This window comes from Miscanthus floridulus, chromosome 15 (assembly GCF_019320115.1).
Source record: "Miscanthus floridulus cultivar M001 chromosome 15, ASM1932011v1, whole genome shotgun sequence".
NCBI classification, from domain to species: domain Eukaryota; kingdom Viridiplantae; phylum Streptophyta; class Magnoliopsida; order Poales; family Poaceae; genus Miscanthus; species Miscanthus floridulus.
The window spans coordinates 62,604,422-62,628,200 of record NC_089594.1 but is presented as its reverse complement, the minus strand read 5'-3'; the positions used below and the strand labels follow the sequence as shown (position 1 = coordinate 62,628,200).

The following is a 23,779-nucleotide window of genomic DNA, read 5'->3' as shown; positions in this document are numbered from 1 at the left end:
GTCGAGGAGGTTGGCTTGTTGCAGTCCAGGGCTGCTAGGGTCAATGATGCTCTAAGCCGAGGGAGCTCGGTTGAGTTGATGACGGTAGTGGCGAGCTTGTAATGCTCGTGGTCACACATGTAGGCGTGCAAAAAGGTGCTACCCATAGTGATGACGCCGTTTGGTCCTGGCATCTTCAACTTCAGGTAGGTGTAGTTGGGGATCGCCATGAACCTGGCGTAGCATGGCCGCCCCACGATGGTGTGATAAGACCCCAGGAAGTCCACCACCTCGAAGGTAAGGACCTCTGAGTGGATGTTGGCTTGGTAGCCAAATGTGATGGGTAGATCGATCTGCCCCAGCGGGTATGCCTGTGTTCCTAGGATCACACCATGGAAGGGAGAGCTCACTGGGCAGAGCTCCAACCGTAGGATGCGCATGGCATCAAGGGTGTCGACGTAGAGGATGTTGAGGCCACTGCCTCCATCCATCAGCACCTTAGTGAGGCACTTCTTACAGACAATGGGGTCGATGATGAGCGGGTAGTGACCTAGTCTGGTGATGAGGGAAGGATGGTCCCTCTAATCAAAAGTGATCGAAGATTCTGACCAGCTAAGGAAGGAGGGGATGGCCATTTCGGTGATGCATGCCTCTCTATAGCGCACTTTGTGCTGGCGCTTGGAGTAGATGGTGTTAGATCCCCCAAAGATCATGAGGCACTCCTCAAGATTAGGAAAGTCATCCCCTTCCTTTCCTGCCGTGCCTCCTTTCTTGGCCGCTGCCTCCTTGCCCTTTCCTTCTTTTGGCCTGTCGGCCTATCGTAGGAAGCGCTCGAGGAGTTCGCAGTCCTTGTAGAGGTGCTTGACAGGGTAGGTGTGGTTCATGCATGGACTCTCCATGAGCTTGTCGAAGTGGTCGAGTAGGCCCTGCTGGGGCTGCTTGCCCGCACGATCGGTCGTGGCGACCAACATGGAGTTGGCCGGTCAGCACTGATCCTTCTTGTTCTTTTTGCCCCTCTGTGTGGAGGGGCCCTCATCTTGATCCTCATGCTTGGCCTTGCCCTTGTCCCAGCCTCCATTAAAGACCGCTCCGACTGCCTCCTCATCAGAGGCGCGGTTCATGGCGACGTCAAGCAGGTCGCAGGTGGTCCGAGGCTTCAGACAGCCAAACTTGTGAATCAAAGACTCACAGGTTGTCCCAGAGAGGAACACGCTAATGACATCTACGTCAACGACCTTAGAAAGGGAGTTGCATTGTTTTGAGAACCTACGGATGTAATCCCATAGGGACTTATTAGGCTCCTGCTGGCAGCTCTTGAGGTCCTAGGAATTCCTAGGATGGACATACGTCCCCTAGAAATTCCTAATGAAGATACTCTTGAGATCCACCTAGTCACGGATGCTATCATGCGGGAGGAATTCGAGCCATGCTCGAACATGTTCCCCCACGCAGATGGGGAGGTATTGAATGATGAAGTGGTCATCATCCACTCTTCTGGCTCGGTAGGTGAGCCTGAAGTCTTTGTGCCATATACTAGGATTCGTCTCCCCGGTATATTTGGCGATGTTGATAGGCGGTCAGAAGCACTGTGGGAACGGTGCTCTCTGGATGCATTGGCCAAAGGCCCATGGTCCTAGGCCATCTGGGCTAGGACTCCAGTCGTTAGGTCAGCAACCATGCCTAGGGTGCGTTTCACCGTTCCTCTCGATGGTCCGGCCAGGGCCCTTACCGCCTGCTCTCACCACCCCTCGATGGACATCATCATCATGCCGAGCTTGACGTCGATTGTTGATGACGCTGCGAGCATCTCAGTTCGGCCTAAGGCATTAATGCATAGGTGGTCAGTGTGGAGCGGGCACCGGGTCAAGCCGTGGTGCAGCTGCAGCCTCCTGTTCCACGCCTAGCGACTGTAGTGGTGAGCGGATGGAGTGGTGTGACTGGTGCATCCCCATGCCTATGGTGGGGAGAGAGGCCATGAGTCGGTGTCTCAATGTGGAGCTCTCTGCCTATTGCACGGTGGTGGTTTCCACCAGCGCCCAGAGGTTCCAGTGCACCACCTGCTCCTAGGGGTCAATAGGCTCTGGAAGGCCACGCAGAAGCATCACCGCAGCGGCGATGTTTTGGACAGCTCGAGCAAACCATAAGGGATCGTTCCCCCCGTCCATGATGTTGCACTAGACCTGGCGGGCGTGACCCTGGGTGCCGCTCATCGGGTTTCACGTGTGGGGTGAAGCGTGCTGCGCTGAGTGCACCAGTGCAGCTAGCGACAGGTTCTACCACCTTTGTCGTAGCTCCTCGCCATGCTCCTATGCACACATGAGGGCCTCTGCATGAGGGTCCGGAGGGGTGTGGGTCTGTAGAGACTCCGTTACCACCGGCGGTTATCCCGGAACATCCGCCATAGCTCACGCTCGGGATAGAGGGTGGCTAGGTGCCATGACGCCGCTGATGCTGGAGCCATCGCTCTCAACCTCATCATCCATGAGGTTGTGAAAAGAGGCGGGAGTGTAGCCCGCCATCCCCATAAATTTAGATGTGAGAGGGGCGGCATCAGCATCTTTTAGAGCCCCCGTGCGTACATGTCTATGGGGGACGCAAGGCCATAGGGGAACCGGTCGCATGGTGGTTGCGGTGAGGACAACGGGGTCCCTCCGGAGAGTCGGTGGAAGATAGTAAATAGCGAGTAAATAACAATATGTACATTACTCACAGTGGGGTGTGAGCCCAGCGTAGGCTCAGAGCGAAGCATAGGTGCCTCGTTGTTGAGGTCGCTGGGTGTCCTAAAGCCAGCGGAAGGCGCTCCTCCTCTGATGGGCGCCAGGACAAGTGCCTCCTCGTGAAGGCGAAGCACGCCGAGTCGGTCGGCGATGAAGTCCAGGCTTCCGAAGAGGAAGGTCTAGGATGGCTCAAAGACAGGAGGAACCCACATCCCAATAGGTGGGAGCACGAGAAACTCCAACGAGCTGAAGCGAGTCATATCGCTTGAGCCCACCATGCCAAAGATGGTGGAAAGGTGGGCCATCCGATGACCAAAAGCATGAACGTACGACGTCTTCCCCACGGATGGCGCCAACTGTCGGCACGAAAAGTGACCAACTAGTAAATATTTGTCATTTTGCCATACGTTGTGATCGGATGTGGCCTAGCACTCAATGACATAGGGTTTATACCGGTTGAGGCAACATGCCCTACGTCTAGTTTGAGTTAGTCGGTGACTTTATTCCTGAGCCTAGGTGCTCAGAGTTTGCTGTGGAGTTACAAATGAGTGGGAGTAAGATGGGGGTGTTAGAGGTCCGGTCGGACTCTGGACTGAAGGGCCAAGAGTGACGGGAGCTTCTACGTGCGCTAAGTATTCGAACGTGTGCTCTATGTAGCTTTAGAATATCTAAAGCTAGCAGAGAGTGAGCTGGAATGATTCGTCTGTTGTTCGTTGTTTTTTGTCTCTCTTTGTTGGGAGAGGGTGCATCCCCTTTTATAGATGAAGGGGACGGCCTTACAAGTGTGTGAGAGAGAGCGTGTGCTACCTAGTCTTGTTGCCCACGCCATCGGGTGTGAGACGGTTTTGTCGGCGCCTACAATATTGTTGACGCCCTGATTCATGTGGTTGGTTCCATCGTGTTCTTCTGGTATGGCAAATGTCGATGCCTACCATACTGTAGGACAAATATTGGCTCCCACAACACTGTTCATGTCCTGACATATCTAGAAGGTTACAAAGTACCCTTCTAACATGGCCTGATAGTACTATCCTGCAGGTGTGCAGGGTTCGGTCCTCGATATTGCAGTTGACTTGTGCGCCTTACCTTTTCTGCTCTGCCTTATTTCTTGGGTCCTCACCGAGCGGGCGTCCCTGTTCGGTCGTTCCTAGTCAGCTCCGACCGCGCCAGCCAAAGAAGAGCCATAGGCAGAGGTTTGGTGTGTTCCCGGTCGGAGTTGGAAGCGAGCGTCGCCCCTCCTTGGCTAGGCCTTCCAGTCGGAGAGGAGGTTCAGAGTCGAAGGCCTTCTAGTCAGAGACTGGATCACTCTTCTGGCCTGTCATTAGGTATCTGGGTTGGCCTAGGAGTTGCGTGTCATGCGCAACGTCGTCTGCTGGGCTGAGCTTTTTGCTAGGAAGCAGGCCCATTAGGGACCCCGAGTTTATGAACCCGACAGAGGTATACCTAGAAACAGGGCTAGAGTCAACAGATGTGTCGTTCCCACTAATCAACACAGTGAGCTATTAGATGTAGCCGATCATGCTCAATGTAGTGTAGGAAGGGGAGCCATGCCGACCGTCACACCACAACAGGAGGCCACCAGGGAGTAGTAGGAAGGAGTCATGCCGTTAATAGGAGGATACCAATGTAGTGTGGTCATATATACATCGAAGAACAAGAAGCAAGTAATGGCACGATGGAGGTGTGCTCCTAAAAATTTCATCGCCTGCACACCCAAGCAGATGTTATAGACAAATGCCAGTTCTGGATACCTACTCTTCCAACACATATGCACACAAGCTAGAACGGTGAATACTCAAGTTGTTGCTGGAACAGAGAATGGGGCGGTGGTGCAACTATATTTGTATGCAAGGTTTTTAGGAGAACACTTCTCTCTTATGCGCCCATGAGGAACACGAAGGGATAGGGGATGTATTTGGACACCAGAGGAGTTACCGAGAGGGAGTAACACAGAGTAACAGATACAATTTCCTTTTAGATACCCAATTTGCATCACTATAACCCTCAAGTACCATAGGTTACCCAACATAGTGAATGTCATAGTTCACAGTTCCTTTTAGATAGTGCAACACTCTCTCAAGAGCACTGCCAATGATTATCTCTCAGATTTGAAACAGACCAGCTTATTTTGCTCACAACAAATGAGGTGTCAAGCCTCGTAGCGCTAGCTAAATACATAAGTGACCCTGTGATTTAGTAGTACCTCAATTGATCCATTGTTGTTCTTTAATTTTTCTTTAATAGCATATTTGGATCATAAGGCATTGAAGTAGGCTTGCAGTCATTGTACCCAAAGCTACTCAATACCTTTTTCCATGTAGTGGAATTGCAAGAGTGTGGCCCCACCAATATATTCTATTAGTAACATGGTATTAAGAATAACATCAACCACTCCCATATCCTTCATCTCAAAATTATTGGACAAGAAGTTTGTCACCTCCTTAATCACATTAAGACTAGTTTTTTAAGTATTAGTATGGAAGGACCAAGGGTGAATAGGTGTTCCTAAAAATGTAGCTTGGAAAACCATTATAGGACCGAATGTCTAGTCTGGACCTAAAATTTGATATGCACCAGATCTGATCTAGACCGGATGTCTGGTCTAGATTGAATGGCTGGTACTGGGTGATGGGAATAGCACAAATTGAGAGGGATTTTTCCTATTTAATCAATCCTAATTGTTACCAAGGCTTTTTGGAGATGTGGTGAGATGATTACTCTAAAGATCTAGAACCACAAACTCAAGAACAGGTAGAACGGGGCAATTTTCCCAAAAGTAAATTGCACAATAAGAACATGAGAACACTAAAGAAGACACTTGATTACTTAAGTTTAGAGTCACCACCATGAAACCTATGTCTTTGTTGAGGAGCTCCTAATGAAGTTGGGTCTCTTTCAACCACTTCCCTTGCTTTGCTACCTTGATTTCTTTCTTGTGGAGGTGAAATTGAAACCTTCACAAACTTCTTGTGGCTCACCATAAGCTTGGATGTTCATTGAGTAACTTCTTGTCGTCTAGGAGACTTCACCTCCAAGAGTACCACATGCTTCATGTATCGCTTCACGAAGACCACAAGTGTTCAAGGATGGGATTACTCCCTCTTCCTCTCAATCAACCAATCTTTCAACCCAACTCTCTAGATTTCTCACAAATCGCAAAAGCCTCACAAAGAGGGAGAGGGCAGAGTTTCTTTGGCCTCTAAAAATGTTATTTAGGTGGAAGAAGAGCTACCATAAGAGGAGGGTGATAGAGTATATATACTCGCCCCCAAAATCTAGCCGTTATGGTGTAGAAACATAAATTTTCAGACCGGTTAGGACCAGACATCTGAAAAAGCTAGGGTAGAACAAAGTAGTTAGCACAGATACCTTATATCTGGTACCCAAAGTGTTGGGTGAAACAATCACACAAGCATCGAATTTGAACACAAACACAAAGTTGTATTAATTTCATGATCGTACAATACATGTCAGAGGGGGTATTTATAGAGGTCCTAGCCTTCGCAATTTATATACAAATGACCATTATACCCCTCTCTCTAATCAATACAACCCCTTTGAACTATAGGGGCGAAGTTGTCTTTTCACTCTTGGGAACTACATTCTTCACGCTATCTTGTTTGATCATCAAAGTTGCTTCGATCACGGTTGTCTTCGCAATCTTCAACTTGAGAGCTCACTTGTTGAATCCTTTTGACCTCGCGTGTTGAGCGAAGTCAAAAGTCTGTCTTCGCTCTTGATGTCTTTCACATTTTCTGCTTGTTTTGAGTGAAGTCAAACTTTCTTCTTCGCTCTTGAATCCTGCAAGCAAACTTTGACATGAAATTTTGGTAACCAACTCTGAAGTTACGTTGTTGTGTTTTCAGGTGAAGTTAAATCCCGAACATAAAGACATTCAGAAATTGCAAGCAGAAAAGCTAAGAAGACATTTAGTGAAAATTTTCTAGACATTCAGAAACCTTTCACTAGGTATTTACTTGCAATATCTTGTGCCAGTGTTGTTGCTCTTGCGCTTGTGTAGCTCTAGTAGTTGTGCTTGTATAGCTCACTCGACTAGTTGAGTGGCCATCTCAAGTAGAGATTACTAGTGTAGCTAGTTCTTAATGTTTGCATTTGCTCACTAGTGTGTGTAGGAGCTCCCTTGTGCTTGGTTGAGTTCTAGTTTAGGTTTGTATGACCTTATGAACTAGACATGTGTAGATGAGCTCTCGTTAGCTCGACATCTACCTGATATCCTATGTAGGATCTTTTACAAGGTGTTTTTGTGAAATTAGATAAAGGGGTGTAGTCATGGTTAGATGATTAGTTTTATTCTACTGCTTTTATATCAGCTAGCCATAGCAATTAAGATTTAGAACTGATTATCCCCACCCCCTATAGTCCATCCTCTCGACCTACATAGAACCCATGTGGTGGAGTTGGAGGAGGCCAACGGTAGCCATATCAGCGACAAGGTGTAGTTTGAGGAGGTGGAGGGTGGCAGTGGGCAAGGATAAAGATGTAGCAGTTGCTGTAAAAGAGAGGTGATGGTGAAAACGAGGGTGAAATGGAGAGTCACATGTGATCGGGATGAAGGATCTAGAAGACATAAGGGATGCAAGTGGTTGGAGCCGTGGGAAGAAATGTTCCTTTTGCTAAGCCTCCATAGTATAAAAATGGATCGAACTTCCCTAGCTCCATGAGCATGTCGTTTTTCACCAGATTGGTAGGGCTTCTCAAGAATCAGCACAAGGAGCAAGTGGCACAACTCTAACTAAGGGATCCTGTATTTTTCAATTTTACTTTCTCCATCCCAGTTTAAATGCACTTCTAGCTTTCAAACAGCCAACTTAATAACCATGTGAAATGACATTGCTACCCCTACGAGGCAATGGCACGATCCATCTGGTAGTCCACTCGCCCAGACCAGTAGGTACAGTGAATCACTAAAATGAGTGGACAAGAGAGCATAGCATGTAGCTTTCCGTCAGTTTTCGTTTTTTTAATTGGTTTTTGGTCTTCGTCCAAAGGCCATACTTGAAAGTGTTTACTTATTTCGGGAAAAAATCTGAATCCTAAACATGTGATTATTTCGGGACGGAGGGAGTACATTTGTTGAATAGGAAAATTAGATCTTAGGTTGCACTTGAGAGATTTTAAATATGAAGACCATTTTCAACCAGTTGATACCTTTCCTAAGTAGGGCCTCCTAATAATTCACTAAAAGAATCAGTTACATTTTCGTCGTTGGACGAGGATCCAACGGCTCTGATATCATGTTGTTTGACGTCTAGCGCTCTCTGCATGGCTGGTTTCTTTTCTGCATGGCTACCAATTAATTCTTACTCATTGTCAACGTACCCAACTCCTGCAACCATCCCTCCTCTTTGAGCACATTCCCATGCCATCTTCTATGATCGTCAACATTGACCACCTAAACTGTCGTTTCGACTTCGCACATAATAAGACTTGCTTCACACTTCGGTCTAACTCTCCATCTATGTCCACACCTCATTCATCACTAAACCTTAACCTCAGTCAGTGGCTAATGTAACTAGTCCACCTAGGTTTCATTAACCCCAATTGACAAAGATGGTCTCTTCTGCTTTTTTCTCATATAGTCCACGACCATAGGAAGAAGCTACCAATATTGTTGTTCACCAAGGGAAAATATCAATCAAAATATCAGTCAACGAGCAGTAAACAAACCACAAACCCTAAAATATCCACACTCCCTAAATACAAAATACACCTGGGTATACGGTATACCTACCTATCCAAAGTACGGGTAGTAGTCTAATCCAACCCTGATTCCAAGAAGGGCACCACCAAACCTCGAAAGATTCCCAAAGCTGACCCTCCAGAAAACCAAGAAATCTCACTCCTCCCCCCTCTCTCTCTCTGGCCTCCCTCGCCATGTCCCGCCGCCTCCTCCCCCTGCTCCTGCTGCTGGCGCTGCTCCCCTCCCTGGCGCCGCCTGGTGCGTCCGCACGCCCGGGCTCGGGGAAGGATTTGGGACAGTGTCCGGTGCTGGAGGACGGGCTGCCGCCGTTCGCCGCCGCGTTCCGGGCAAGCTGCCCCGTCTCGACGGAGGGGTACTCGCCCCCCGAGGAGGTGCGTGTCTCCGAGCCCTAGCTCCGGCCATCTGGTTGTCTAGTTGGCCGCAAGATTAGTTCTTTCTCGGGGAGGGCGAAGCCGAATCGGGCGGTGAGGTGTACGGTTCCGGCGGATCTCACACTTGCGCGAGCGTTCCGATGCTCGTGTCGAGGAATTCCTGTGCTGTTCATACTTCTCGATCGATGCTGTGTTGCTGTTTCCACCTCAGAAGATTAGTTCCCTTTGTTTACTTCACTGATTAGCGTGGATTCTGCTGGGGAGCCATGGGCAGATAATTTGTTTTCGAAGTTTTTACGGGATGATTAGAGGCGTCTGAATCAAGCTGTGCTTTAGTAGATTCGTTCATTCTTTTTTCTTTTTAGATAGGATCGCTTTCTTTTGATCCCCTTCCCTTGTGGTTGACGGAATTTACATGTTCTTGTGTGTTTTTCAAGTATAAATATAACTCAACTAGTCAACGCAAGAGTATCAAGAACAGTTCGATGTGTGGCCTATGTTCTTGGTCCTTTGTTTTACTTTCTATAGTGTATTATTAGGGTTTGTGAAATCTGTATTTGTGACTATACTCCCCTGAACTCCTGTGTCACACCCCTGGCCGCGGCGGGTCACCGGCGACGTGAGCGGAACAGCGGGATTTTGACGGAACCCTGGCGCCGGCAGGCAAGCCCCTGCCTTGGCGTCATTGTGTACTCCCTCTGTCCCAGTTTATTTGTCGTTTTCGGTTTTCGTGTCACAAGTTTGACTCGATTTATAGAAAATACTAGCAACATTTGTATCTCCAAATAAATTTATTAAAAACTAGATTCAAAGATCTTTCCGATGATACCAATTATGTATCATAAATATTAATATTTTTTAATATATATTTTGTTAAAATTGTTTCTCGGGAAGCGAAAGCAACAGATATTTTGGGACGGAGGGAGTATTACTGAATGTCTCAATGTCCCAATACAGAGCAATGCAGGCACTTATGTGCTGCTTACAATCCTGTCCAGTGGGCCCAAATGGTCATAGTCTAATACTGAAAACGTAAAAGCAACAATGCATAAATAGAACAGCTTGGCGCCTTCTCTTCGTGGCACGCCTTCACGCGGGTTTGACACCTCCCCCGGCGCGAGAATCAGCTTGTCCCCAAGCTGGAGCATCAGGAAAACGAGTTTTGACGACGTAGTAGTCTTCCCAAGTTGATGTTGATGCTAGTAGCCCTGTCCACTGAATCTTGACCTGAGGGACTGCTGCATTGTCCTTCTTCACCATGCAGTGCGGCGCTCCAGTACTGCCAGAGGAACCGTTTTTGCAGCTTCGAGATCTGTGAGCACAGGTGTAGTGTCATAAATAGGGGAGTGATCCAGGGTGTATGGCTTGAGCTGGGAGATGTGAAACACTGGATGGATCTGGGAGTTCTCTGGCAGTTGTAATTTGTAGGCAACTTGACCAATACGCTGAAGAATGGTATAAGGGCCATAGTACTTGTAAGCCAGTTTTGGGAAGGGCCTGTTGGCCACAGATGATTGAGTATAGGGCTGTAGTTTCAGCAGGACCTGATCCCCCACCGTGAACTGAAAATCTGTTTTTTTAGTATCTGCAGTTTGTTTCATCTTGTTTTGAGCTCTTGCTAGATGTTCTTTCAGGGACTGAAGATGGAACTTCCTGTTTTGAATGACCTCGTTAACATCAGGATTGGTGTCTGGTGTAATAGTTGGTATGGCACCCAGATTAGCATCATAACCATAGAGGGCCTTGAAAGGTGTACAGCCTAGTGATGAGTGCACTGAGGTGTTGTACCATAACTCTGCCAATGACAGCCAAGATTTCCATGTTAATGGGGAGTCATGAACTGCACATCTGAGATACATCTCAAGGCATTGGTTGACCCTCTCAGACTGCCCATCTGTTTGAGGGTGATAAGCTGTACTTAGGTTGAGTTGAATCTTGTATTTGGTGAATAGTTGTTTCCAAAAGTTGCTGACAAAAATAGGATCTCTGTCAGTTGTGATGGACAGTGGAAACCCATGGAGTTTAACTATATTGTCCAAGAATGTTTGAGCTATAGTAGCTGCTGAGTATGGGTGTATGAGAGCCAGGAAGTGGGCATACTTAGTCAATCTGTCTACAATGACTAGGATGACGCTGAAACCCTCTGATTTGAGGAGACCTTCTATGAAATCCATGGTGAGATCTTGCCAGACCCCTTTAGGTGTTGGTAATGGTTGGAGCAGGCCCTTTGGGTGCTGCAGGGAGTGTTTAGCATGTTGGCAGATGTTACACTGCTTGACATAGTTTTCCACATCAGTTTTCATGCCCTTCCATGAGAAATGCTTCTTCAGTCTGTAATAAGTGGCTGCTACCCCAGAATGTCCTCCAATGGCACTGGAATGAGAGTGTGCAATTAGCTTGGTCTGCAGAGCTGAGTTATTGCCTATCCAGACTTTGCCATTGTGCCAGATGAGACCTTTGTCCAAACTATACCCTTGGTTGTCTGGACTGGTGATGGAGAGCTTCTGAATGAGAGTTTGAGCATGGCTATCGGTGGCATAGGAATTGAGAACCTCCTGTACCCATGCTGGTTGCACTGTTGAAACAGCTTGTATGGCCATGAGATGGCCAACTCTGGACAAGGCATCTGCTGCTTGGTTTTCTTTGCCTTTTTTGTACACTATCCTGAAATTGAGGCCCATCATTGTTGTCATTGCCTTCCTCTGCATGTCAGAATGGAGGTTTTGGTCTTTGAGATAGGCTAAGGACTTGTGATCAGTTTGGATTATGAACTCGCCTCTCTCTAGGTAGTGTCTCCACTTGTCTACAGCCATGATAAGGGCTAGAAATTCCTTTTCATATATGGAAAGGGCTTTGTGTGTTTCCCCCAGAGCTTTGCTCAGGTAGGCAACTGGTTGGCCCTTTTGCATAAGGACAGCCCCTATCCCATCCATACATGCATCTGTTTCCACTGTAAAGGTTTCTTGGAAATTAGGTACAACTAGTACTGGTGTTTCAGTCATGGCTTGTTTGAGAGCATGGAATGTTGATTGGGCTGCTGGATTCCAGGCAAATGACTTGAGTTTCATGATTTGAGTCAGTGGTTTAGCCAGTGTACCATAACCTTTGACAAATCGTCTATAGTATCCTGTCAGACCCAGAAAGCCTCTCAATTCAGTCATTGTAGTTGGTGTTGGCCACTTGAGCATATCAGAGATTTTGGTAGGATCAGTGGACACTCCTCTAGCAGAAATGATGTGGCCTAGGTATTCCAAGCTGTCCTGAGCAAAGGTACATTTGGACTGTTTGAGGTGTAGGTGATGCTTCCTTAGTGTTTGCAACACTTGCTCCAAGTGGTGAAGATGCATCTCCATTGATGGGCTATATATCAAGATGTCATCTAGAAAGACCAAGACAAATTTTCTGAGAAAAGGTTTCAATACTTCGTTCATGACACATTGGAAGGTGGCTGGAGCATTGGTTAAGCCAAAGGGCATGACCCTGAACTGGTAGTGCCCTTGATGGGTTTTGAATGCTGTTTTGTACTCATCTTCGGGTAGCATTTGAATTTGGTGATAGCCAGCCTTCATGTCTAACTTGGTGAACACCCTGGCTCTTGAAAGTTCATCTAAGATCTCTTCAATCACTGGCATAGGGAATCTATTTTTGATAGTCATGTCATTGAGCTTCCTGTAGTCAACAGAAAATCGTCAAGTTCCATCCTTTTTTTTTGACAAGGAGGACTGGGGAAGCAAATGGGCTATGGCTATGTGTAATAAGGCCTGCCTGGAGGAGCTCTTTTACTTGTTGTTCTATTTCTGTCTTGTGGGCAGGGGAGTAGTGATAGGGTCTGGCATTGATTGGTATGGAATCTGGTGTAGGAATTGCATGGTCATAGGTTCTTTGTGGTGGGAGAAGTTTGGGGTCTGTGAACACATCTTTGTATAGTGCCACAAGATGTTGTATGGCCTCATCAGGTTGAGAAGGTTTGGGGTACTGTGAGTGGGGTGGATGGGGTAATTGTTCCAGCAAAACATAGGCCTAGAGGTCATTCCCTTTGGTGGCCTTATATACCTTGTGTGCAGAGATATTAGCAATTTGGAGAGGTGGGGCACTGATCCCTTGAAGCTGAATGAGTTTGCCTTGCTCCTGAAACTGTAATGTTTTGTGTTCCCAGTCACATGTCATAGGGTTGTGAGCTCGAAGCCAATCAAAACCCAAGATGGCATCATATGGGTGCATGTCCAGGACAATCATATCTGTTGTGAAAGTCTGTCCTTGGCAATAGCATTGAAGTTGAGATACCATACTGTTGGTAGTAATCCATTCCCCATTAGCCAGTTTCACCTTTCTTGGTGAGATTGGAATTGTTGGTATATTAGCCAATGTAACAAACTGAGAGCTGATGAAGCTATGAGTGCTCCACTGTCCACCAAAATGAGCATAACCTTGTCTTTGACCCTGGTTTTGAGTTTGATGCAATCTGGTTTGTCTTGGCTGGACAAAGCATTGAGGGATAATTGGTAGAATTCTTCATGTAGAGCATCTTCCACAGTCAGTTCATTGAGAACCTCATCACTGAGTTCTCTGTCCAAGTCGTTGAATGCCAAAGCATTGACTTTTGGTTTGTTTCTAACTTTGCAGACCTCTAGATGTCCAGGAACAAATTTCTCCCCACAATTGTAGCATAAGTTATTAGCTTTTCTGTAGTCCCTTAGTTGCCTGTCCTGCCACAGATTGGAGGATTGAGGGGTAGACTTGGGATCTGTCTTGTTCTGGTAGGGTCTTGGTGGATATTGTTGTCTTGGGTACTTGGACTTCCCCCTGTCCACTATTCTTTGTTGTATCTTGGCTAGAATTGAAGCCTGCAAGACATCTGGAGGTCTATGAGCCTCCACCATGCCTCTGATATCCTCTTTGAGACCCATAACATACTGCTGTGAGAAGAACATGTCATCATACCCTGCATTGTGCATTGTGACACTATATTGGAGTGCTTGGAATTGTTCTGTATACTCATCAATAGATCCAGTCTGCTTGAGTGCCAACAGGTCATGCATAGATGATCTGAAATCATCAGACCCAAATTCTTGCTCTATAACTCCACAGAAGTGTGTCCAACTCCTGAATGTGTTCTTCGGCTTGAATGCTTGATACCATTTGCCTGCCTTCCCTTTTAGATGCATTCTGGCTGCAGTGACCCACATGCCTTCAGGGATTTGGTAAAGCTCGAAGTAGTCTCTACAATTGTCTAGCCAGACCTTTGGGTCAGAACCTTCAAAATCAGGGAAATCCATTTTAGGCATTGCTGGCTTAGGTAAGGTATAAGATTTGTGCTCTTGGCCTTTGTTGTCTTGGCTCTTCTCATTCTGTTGGTATTGCTTGGGATTTGTTTTGTGTTGCCTGGATGGTTGTGCTTTGCCTTGCATGGTATCCTTGGCAAACACATTGTGAAAGGAGGCATTGTCATCCAGAATAAGAGAATCTACATCTTCTGCAGCTGAGTGATGATCCTCATCATATTGAGGTTGAGTAGGTTTCTTGGACTCCTCCATTTGCCGAAGAGTGACTCTGGCAATTGCTTCTCCATTGGCTTGAACTTGTTGAGAAATGAGATGTTGTTCTTGAGTGTATTCATCCATAGCTGCCGCTGTGAGGTCCAACTGCGCTTTCATTTGCTTCTGGACTGGATGCATCTCAGTAATTTGGTGAAACATGACATCCAGATTTTTCTGCAAATTCTCCCACTTGGAGTTTTCCTCATCCGACCGGCGTGTCATGATGTCAATAATGAGATTAGTCTGTGTGGAAGGTTGGACTTTGCTTTTGCTTTGAGAAGCCAGTTGTACCAGCAGTGGGTTTGGCCTGTGCCTCTCCCGTCGCACTGCAAGGTACGTTCACCGCCGCCTGGGAATGAGGCGGAGCCGAGGGATTTTACACTAAGACAGTTGTAGTGCAAGCACGATGACAACAGCCTAGCAACCCAAGCTCACGGACATTCCCCCGCCGAACGCCACCGCAACAAGAAGACAGTTCGACTTTCGGAATTTTACGCACGAACAAATGCCGCGCAACCCTTGTCTACCGCCTAATTGTGCAAAAGGATGAAAATGGAGCGAATTTGGGATGCTCACTCAGGTTCACGCCTCCAGAACTCCGGTTGTTGATGCCGGACCCCAGTCAAACACCTGGTGGGCGTCGATGGTGACGTTGTGTAGAGGTTAAGCGCGCCGGTGTCGCGAACGAAGAGGTGCGGCGTTGCCGTGGTCGTGGATCTTGACGACCCAGACGACCCCGCCGGACTTGCGGGAGTTCTCGGTTTCGCACTTGGCCAAACCGAGAATTCGACCAGCCGTGGGGATTTACGATCCGGAGTCGACCTTCACCGAGAAGCGTACGGCGGCGGCGCAGATCGTGGGCACGCGACGACGGTGGTGGTGGTGGTAACTAGCGGCGGTGCCGAGCAGGGAGCTCGTCACCCACACACCGAAGAAAGGTGGCTCTGGTACCAACTGTCACACCCCTGGCCGCGGCGGGTCACCGGCGACGTGAGCGGAACAGCGGGATTTTGACGGAACCCTGGTGCCGGCGGGCAAGCCCCTGCCTTGGCGTCGTTGTGTATTACTGAATGTCTCAATGTCCCAATACAGAGCAATGCAGGCACTTATGTGCTGCTTACAATCCTGTCCAGTGGGCCCAAATGGTCATAGTCTAATACTGAAAACGTAAAAGCAACAATGCGTAAATAGAACAGCTTGGCGCCTTCTTCTCTTCGTGGCACGCCTTCACGCGGGTTTGACATCCTGGTTCGTTGAATTATTGCTTTTCAATAATTCATCGCTTGTGATTTGCAACTTTTATATAGGTTAAGGTGTCAACTTTCCAACGAATGAACTGTTTCCCTTATGTTATTTGTGTATTTCTCAGTTGTTTAAGTGTATTTCTCAGCACTAATGGGCAGAACGCTCAGGACTAATTTACAGTCAAGTAGTGCTACTCGGTAGTATCAGGGACTGGGAGAGATGTATCGGCTAAAAGTTAAATCTAGACCGCTGAATGTTGCTGTGTTCTTTAATTCCGGCAAGAGGCTTAAATGTGATAAGGGAGTATCAAGTATGTATGATTATTTGCAAAGGAGAAAGCAATACCATCGGTTGACTTTTACTAGATTGGCCTGGAGTTTTATCTTGTAGCGTAGCTTTTTGTGGGTCAGTTTGGAGGTTTGGTGTCTGATATGGTATGAAGCTCACTTCGAAAGTTTTGGCAGGTTATTAATGGGGATGAACTTCTCAGGATGTTGGATGGCAAGGAAGAGCACACAGCTGTCCTTTTCTATGCATCATGGTGCCCTTTCTCGCAAAGAATCAGACCAGTCTTTGATGATCTGAGCTCAATGTTTCCACGGGTTAAGCACGTGGCTGTCGAAGAGTCCAACGTCATGAAAGTGTAAGACCCGAATATGCTGTAATGCAATTATTACCTTTCATGGGCATTAAAATAGCTAATGCCTGTAACTGAAATCTCTTTCCTTCTATAATTTGCAGCATTTTATCGAGATATCATGTCCGTGCACTACCTTCCATAATAATAGCTCGCAGCTCATACGTATTCTGGCCTCTTGGTTCGAAAGATCTCGACTCCCTGGTCAACCTTTACATTACTGCTACGGGTACGTATGTTACTCCTATGTTGTTACATTCTTGCGATGTTTATGATAAGCTTAAAACGATATGTGGTGTTGTAGTATCAAACACTAGTTTTACCACACTGTATTGTTCTACTGTATGTCTATACTATGGTCTAGGGTTATTAGACCCAGTTACCCAGGGCTGCCCCTTTTGACTTGTACGAAACTTTTCAGAACTGCCTTGTACAGATAGCATGCGAGCTCACTGATTCTAGTAAATTCAAAAGATGGAAGGTTTTCTGTGCTAAGTATTGTTGCAACTACCATTATATTTCATTATCTTTGTTATACATGCTCAACTGTTTTTGGTTACTCACAAATTGAAATTTATAATATTATTGGTGGAAAAGAAAAAAAACAATGTAGTTACTTTCTTGTACTTATTAAATGAGAGTTGGTTTGATGCAGGTCAAGAACCAGTCGCATATATTGGTACTCGGAAGTGGAGCGCAGTGCGAAGCACGGAGTATGCTAAGATTTGGAACAGCTCTATTAGTGAAACAGTGAAGCGAGAACCCTACCTAGCATTCAGTATCCTATTTATTTGCCTGAGGATATTCTTTTTCTTCTTCCCAAAGTTCTTTGCTCTCATCCAAGACTTCTGGACCGAATACTACGAGCAAAGCAACCTTGGAATCCTCGCCAAATTGACCCATGCTGTGGATGTGAGGAAGGTGTGGAGCAAGCTGAGGCTCATGGTTGGAGCTAAGAATGGTAGGATCTGGGCATCTCTAACTTCGGTGTCGCTTGGTGGGCAACCTTCTCCGCGAGTTGCTGTTGGACTGATGGGCTCGACCATCTAACAGCAACAAAACAAGAAAACGTGCTGATTCATTGAATTGCACCTGACGAAGTAGCTCCTGTAAGGCTGTAACTCACATGAGCATATTGAGACAGATAAGGTCTCTGGCTCTCTGCTCAGGAACATACATCCTGTTTGTAGCATGTAAATCTTAGGGATACCGTGGAGCCTTTGTAAATCATATTGTAACATTAGTCGTCAGTGCCCCCATCAGGCAGGCTGCCTTTGGCAATGAAAATGCAGCATAAGTTTCTTCTTTCCCTCCCCAGAATACATGGTCAAATGCGCAGTTTTATCATGTAATCTGCAATGGTTAATGGACATCCTTCAGTGATCAGTGTCATTTTCTGATGTCTTTGAATTTCAGTGTATAAGTCTCTCGTAGCTATGGTTTGCTTCACCCACTCGGTTACTCTGACCTTGTCACTCTTGATTAATGGATGTTAAAACTTGGAACAATGCAAATTCTCCAAGAATCTTCTTTACACGTGCTACGACAATCATAGCCAGGATCTGCTCAGACTTTGACAAAAAGGTCCTCCATCTGCATCTCCAACTTTGTCTCCTTATTGACAAACCTCCTCATGGACGTCAACATTAGAGATGTACTGAAGATGTCACATCAGGAAACAAAGTCAGTGTCACAATCACAAGTTGCCTCTCGGAGTTGCTTGATAAGGGCAGGAGAAACAGCGGCTGATTAAGTGCAGAGAAGACCATCAAAATCTTTCTTGTGCTGTCCCAGCAATGGTTCGGTAACAAAGAGCAATATGCGGTGAACTTTTGCTTAGGGAAATGCAGGGTAGAGCATGTCTACAATTGAAAACTCAAGATACAAGACTTCACTACCACTCTTAATTGTCACCACTTCAATAAACAAGTTACAAGAATTATGTTTCGCAAGCACACTGTACAACAAATAAAGCTGACAAATTATACAAGTCACTACCGACCTGTAGTGGTGCTTTCATGCTTGCTTGTTTTCTCACTCGGCACTCGCTTTCTCACTCGAGCCTGGTGCAGCCTCTCAGCTATAGCAGCTGTTCTTTGTCCACCTCGCTACTACTAGTGCTATCTGGGGCCCCGTTGGAATTGTAGGACAGTTCAAAACCAATTCTAGGTGAGCTTTCAGATCCTACAGTTTGGTCCTCAGCAGCATCTGCCACGGAAGTACAAATTCTCAGCTCCAATCTGAGAACACAGGGGCTGCAACATCTCTTCTCAGTTGTTCCTTCTGACACGGCGCTCAAATCTCCACTACCTTCCTCATCTGCCCAGAGATGAGCAGCTTCCTCAGAGACTTTGTGCAACTTCTATGGAAGAGCTGAACCCCAAATTGCTTGTCTCTCTCTCCTCGTGATGTTAAAGCAGCCAGGATAGCTCTTCAGTGGCGTAACTAATGGGCAAGCCAGCTCCTGACTGGCCATCTCTTAAATGGATAGCAAAAAATTGAACATATGAAATCCTTATATTTCTAGAAAAGAAAATATATTACTAGTATGCAGAAGAGGCAATCAGACAAACCTTGAACCCTATATGCGTCTCCTGTTAGGAGAGGCCCGACATCTAGACTGGCATATTGTGACCAATTACAAACCCACCAAAATACCTTATTCCACCATTCCTCGTACAAAATCCACATCACCTACCGCCGTTCCAAGTAGGTCTAAAATCATGGCCTTCGAGGCTTTGGATATCGCAATCGACAAACCAGCAGAAATGCATTCGAGTGAGCAAGTGCCCATAATACCATATCATAACTTTCAATTGTTTAAACAATTGTCACGACAACTCCAGAGGAGATTTGGATCCTTGGGCCTCACAGGTCCCAACAGCGTTCCATAACCAGCCAAACTGAGCCATCACAAAGCATGGACTCATTCTCTTATACAGGAACTAACTTATCGCTGTTCTTAGAATTTCTACAGCAGAGACACGAACAATATAGGAGCCCATTTCAGTTTCCTGCATTGAATTGTTCATCGGTTGAGCTCGCCTCCTTAGTAGCTTTGTCAACAATGACAAAATCAGCAGTGTCAGTGTTTTCCTGTAGCCATCAGAAAGGAAAAGTCAGGGACAACTTTCCACTAAGAAACTGTGGTGCAGGCTGCAGCAAATTAAACCATCATCAGTGCATATAAAGTTCTACGTAACTCTTGGTGCATGATTCTGCACACTCAGCGATCAGGGAAAAACAGAGTGAAACCTTTCCTTGTAAACTCCACCCACAAAACCAGCTACAGTATATCATCTTGGAAAAGGATGAAAAGACCTGAATTTTTCAAATAACATCTGATTTCTTTTATTGGTGTTTATATGAGTTTATCTCGCAGAAGAAAAGAAGGCAATCCTAGCATTGCAGATGTTCTAGATGCCAGGGCATGTTTGATCCCATGCAATTCTTCATGCAACCATATAAATTATACAAATAATATAAACACAATGGTTCCCCTCTCATGTTACCAGGCACTATCCATATCTGCATTTAGGGAATGGATATCATTCTGAATTTCAGAATTGTTGTCACGCTCAATTTTCAGGGAACTGGAGAAGTATTCGCCAGTTCAACAACCAGCTTCTGAAAGCTAACATAAAAAACAAGAGTGCATGTTCCTACTTATTTTCTAGTCATCCCTGTAACTAGTACTAATTACGTACCACCTTGTCCTCCTTTGAGCCCCTGCTTTCATCATAGTTTTCAGAAGAACCATCCAGCTGGAAAAGAAAAATAACCAACTTATAAGGAAAAATTTTATGAAAAAGGGCAGTCAAGTCAATGAAAAGCATGAGCAAAAGTCACCTATCATACTACGTAGGCCAGACATTCTGCAAGTAGGTAAATTCAAGTATTTCACTATGGAGCTACTACTTACTTTCAAGTTCCCTAAGTTAGCTGATAGGACCTCATTTGTGTCCTCTCCATTTCCTTTGTTCGCATCATTTTCGGTGGCATCTTGAAGCTGAAATGAACAGATTTAAATATATTGTACAGTAAGTTTACATGCAACAGAAATTACAAAATATAATGCAGAAAGGCAATTACCCCCAAATTCTTTAAGCTAAGTGACACATCTTCCTGCTGCTTCTTAAGGGTGGTCCTCAGCTCTTGGAAATCCTGGACGAGGCAATATTTTCCAAAATAACTTAATCTAAAGATGAAAGTTACAAACTTTTTACAGGATGCAGAAGTTATGCTTACTGAACGAAGCTGCTCTATTTCGTTATTGAGTGCACTCTTGATGTCAGAGAGTTCCTGCAAGATAGATGAAGTGGTAAATAAAACTGCCATGCAACCTACAAGAAGTACGCTGCTAGCTTAAGATTAGCGTGGCTTTGATCAAGCCTCAAGGTACACAACACTTTTAGTGTTACACTTTACAAACACTTAATGGAATCATCAAATGCACACAGCATGCCTTTACAATCGTAAAAGATCCCAAGTTTTCAGGAATTACTCAATAATTAAAAAAGGGACGTACCCAGTGCAGAGAGCTCCCGCTCTGTGCGGGGTCTGGGGAAGGGTGTCAGTGGCAAGCCTTACCCTCGCCTGTGCAATGCGAGGAGACCGCGACTCGAACCCGGGACCTTCCAGTCACAGGCGGTAAGACTCTACCGCTTGCACCAGGCCCGCCCTTCAATTACTCAATAATTAGCAAAAGAAAATTTTACTCTAGAAAAAGATATATTTATACAAACTAAACAAGAAGGTAAGATCTCACTATAATTGTTAAAAGACAACTAATAATATCTAAAAAGAAACTAAGAAAGTATAGATCAATATATCAAATGACGAACGTGAAGTACAAAGAAACTCACCACTTTGTATTTCGTCACTTGTGAGTCTAAATTACTCCTCCAACTCAGCAGATCCTGAAACATCAGAAAATGAGAAATAATATATCAACATTTCTGCTATGATAATTCCACAAAATTTGAATTAAAATGTTGATACCAATGTGGAAAATATCTCAAGCATGCCACTGAAACACATGAAGATTGAGATTGAACAAGTTATTCCCAAAACCACATGATTCGCACGGCAATAACAAAAACAACATTAAACAGAGCGGATCTAATAAGTTAGCCAAATTAGATCACACCTCCTTAAGCCCACGGAGTCTCCCTAGAAGCTCTGATTGCGATTCACTTAATTCCTGCTCAAAAGAAACAAAACAAGGGAGAAGTTAGTTTTATCACTCTAGAGATCTAAAGGTTACTTCCAAAAGAATTTGCTGCAAATAATAACCTCAGAGCAGAGAACTATTCCAGACAAAAACAAAGATGATCAAATATAGCTCATAATTACTGCATAGACTAGCGATATTGTGATTGGGTAGGGAGTTAAAAAAGTTACTAAACACCTCTATTCAGAATGTTGGTACTATGCATCAGTTTCATCACACCAAGGATGGTACAAGATCATTGTGTCAAAATTGGTATGAATATTTGGGCAAGTGGCCTCAGTTAAAATAATGTGTTGGTTGTCTATTTCTGCTGAAATTCCATTGAGTAGGGTCTTTCAACTAGAATATGTTTATTTTTTTAGCTTATCTTTGAGCTTCTTGTTCTTGATCTGTAATTCTGTATCAGCTCAATAACTCTAAAAATTTGAATCAGTTCAATATAACTCTAAAACCATTGAGTCTGTTCAATCCCATAACCAAATTGGTGATCGTGCACGATGAGGAGGTTGGTTGTCTCAAAGGATCTGGGCTCTGAAGTGTTCCAATTTTTTCAGATTTTTCAGACAAGAGTACAAGACCACAGGCCATTGAATTTGTAAAAGGGCCTAACTGGTTCCGGAAAAGTGATGTTTTTTTTCCTAGAAAAGAACAATAGGAATGCTGATGTGTGATCTTCATTAAGTTCCGGTACATTTAGTTGCCCACCTAGCGCACCAGTATGACACCAAATAACGGCCAGGTGGAACATAGCAACTTGGTCCCGCAAACCACGCACAGCATCATTTTCGCCAGTGGCAACCGAGCACACACGAGAAACAGTAAAGTAAAAAACTAGGAGGGGGAAGGAATGGTGGATACTCACCGAGATCTTTTCCTCCACCACGGGCAGCAGCTCTTCCTTCCTCTGCAAATCCAAACACACAAACCCAAGGCAAAGAGAAAACAGAAATCAGATTTAGCACAGCACGGCAGAGATCAGAGGAAAGGGGACGTGCGAGACGCTGACCGCCGAGGACGGGGAGGTCTCCGCCGGCGCCGCGGGCGTACCAACGGCCGCAGCGGGCGGCGGGGACGCCTCGGAGTCGGACATCTGGAGGGCGCCGACGGCGGCCGCAGGTAGGGTTAGGGTTTGGCTGCGTGGGTGAGGAGCGGCGTGGCGTTGAGACGGAGAGAGGGGAAGGGGAGATTTGAAATTGAAATGGACGGGCACCGACCGAGTGAGGAGGGCTACTACCTACTAGAGAGGACGAGGACGGGGGAGCGGCTCGAGGAAACGGGAACTGTTCGGAAGAACGGACAACGGATCCCTTGATCTGGGCCGTCCGAATCGTCACGACACAATCATTTCTGTTCCGCGTGGACCCTTGATAAGACTTTTCTGACTCCACCACAAAAATACTGGAGTAGTCGCGAAAAAAAATACTGTAGTTCGTATTTTACTTTTCGAGAAAGAAAGAAGACCAAATGCGTTTTTCTACTCTAAATTTATTTATATTCATAACAACTAAAATAGTTTATATTTTGCTTACTCAGATCGAAAATGATCATCTAGGTTTTATCTTGAGTGAAGACTATCTAAATTTTATATAGTTTGCAACATAATTACTAGATTCGCCATAGACAATCAGCCCGTTTGGCTTACTGGCTGGTTCTGATTGGTTTCAGCTGATTCAATAGTGTTCTGTAAGAGAGAATAAGCTAAAACAAGCTGAAACAAGCGAGACAAGTCGAGCCGAACGGGTTGAATATATTCACATCATATAACTCTTTGAATTTGAGATAATATGTTTTTTTATACTGCTAGTCAAAGTACCCTACTTAAAAACGAGGAAGTATCATAATATATATACATATCATTGATAGTAGCAAATAAATTGACCGGTTTGCCATTTAAGATATATATCCCATAGCCGGCGTCTAGGCCTCTAGGGGCACTCCTTCCTCTTTGACGAGGCTACCAGTCGCAAGATAGATCATCTTTCATTCACAGTTAAGTAGGTGCAAGAAAGAGATGGGACTCATCTTACATTCACAATTAAGTAGGCTTTAGGTTGCCTAGGTTTAATCTGAATAAATTTACCGACGAAATCATCACTAATGTTCACCCCGGGAGTTTGTTACTTATGATGACTTTAATAATAACCATAATGAGGTTGGCATTGCGGAGTCAATTTAATTAGCAAGAAGTCAATTTGTGGTTACCATCTGCAACGACAAAGATGGTCCTGCGCCTGGCCTCTAGGGAAGGGCTCCGCCTCGTCCAACCCCAAGGCTGCGGGCTCCGCCTCGCGCCGACCCTTGGGTTTGCGCTCCGCCTCGCCCGACCCTTAGTTTTGCG

The 23,779-nt window shown here is 45.5% G+C and overlaps 2 protein-coding genes across 3 annotated transcripts; one reads left to right on the top strand and one right to left on the bottom strand.

Annotated features, from left to right (window-relative positions):
* Nucleotides 1–8,501: 8,501 nt before the first annotated feature.
* LOC136508389 (5'-adenylylsulfate reductase-like 6) lies at nucleotides 8,502–17,600 on the top strand. Its single transcript, XM_066503059.1, has 4 exons — nucleotides 8,502–8,789; nucleotides 16,036–16,214; nucleotides 16,313–16,437; nucleotides 16,864–17,600. The coding sequence occupies exons 1-4, from the start codon at nucleotides 8,592–8,594 to the stop codon at nucleotides 17,256–17,258; spliced, it is 897 nt and encodes a 298-aa protein (XP_066359156.1). The 5' UTR covers nucleotides 8,502–8,591; the 3' UTR covers nucleotides 17,259–17,600.
* Nucleotides 17,601–18,977: 1,377 nt separating this feature from the next.
* On the bottom strand, nucleotides 18,978–22,664 carry LOC136508572 (uncharacterized). Of its 2 annotated transcripts, none has more exons than XM_066503281.1 (9): nucleotides 22,448–22,664; nucleotides 22,304–22,345; nucleotides 21,358–21,411; nucleotides 21,074–21,127; nucleotides 20,457–20,510; nucleotides 20,301–20,372; nucleotides 20,131–20,217; nucleotides 19,916–19,972; nucleotides 18,978–19,304 (listed from the first exon to the last, which is right to left on the bottom strand). In XM_066503281.1, the coding sequence occupies exons 1-9, from the start codon at nucleotides 22,529–22,531 to the stop codon at nucleotides 19,215–19,217; spliced, it is 594 nt and encodes a 197-aa protein (XP_066359378.1). In that variant the 5' UTR covers nucleotides 22,532–22,664; the 3' UTR covers nucleotides 18,978–19,214. The 2 variants fall into 2 exon arrangements, with proteins under 2 accessions (XP_066359378.1, XP_066359379.1); XM_066503282.1 differs by having other exon boundaries at nucleotides 19,919–19,972.
* Nucleotides 22,665–23,779: the final 1,115 nt, after the last annotated feature.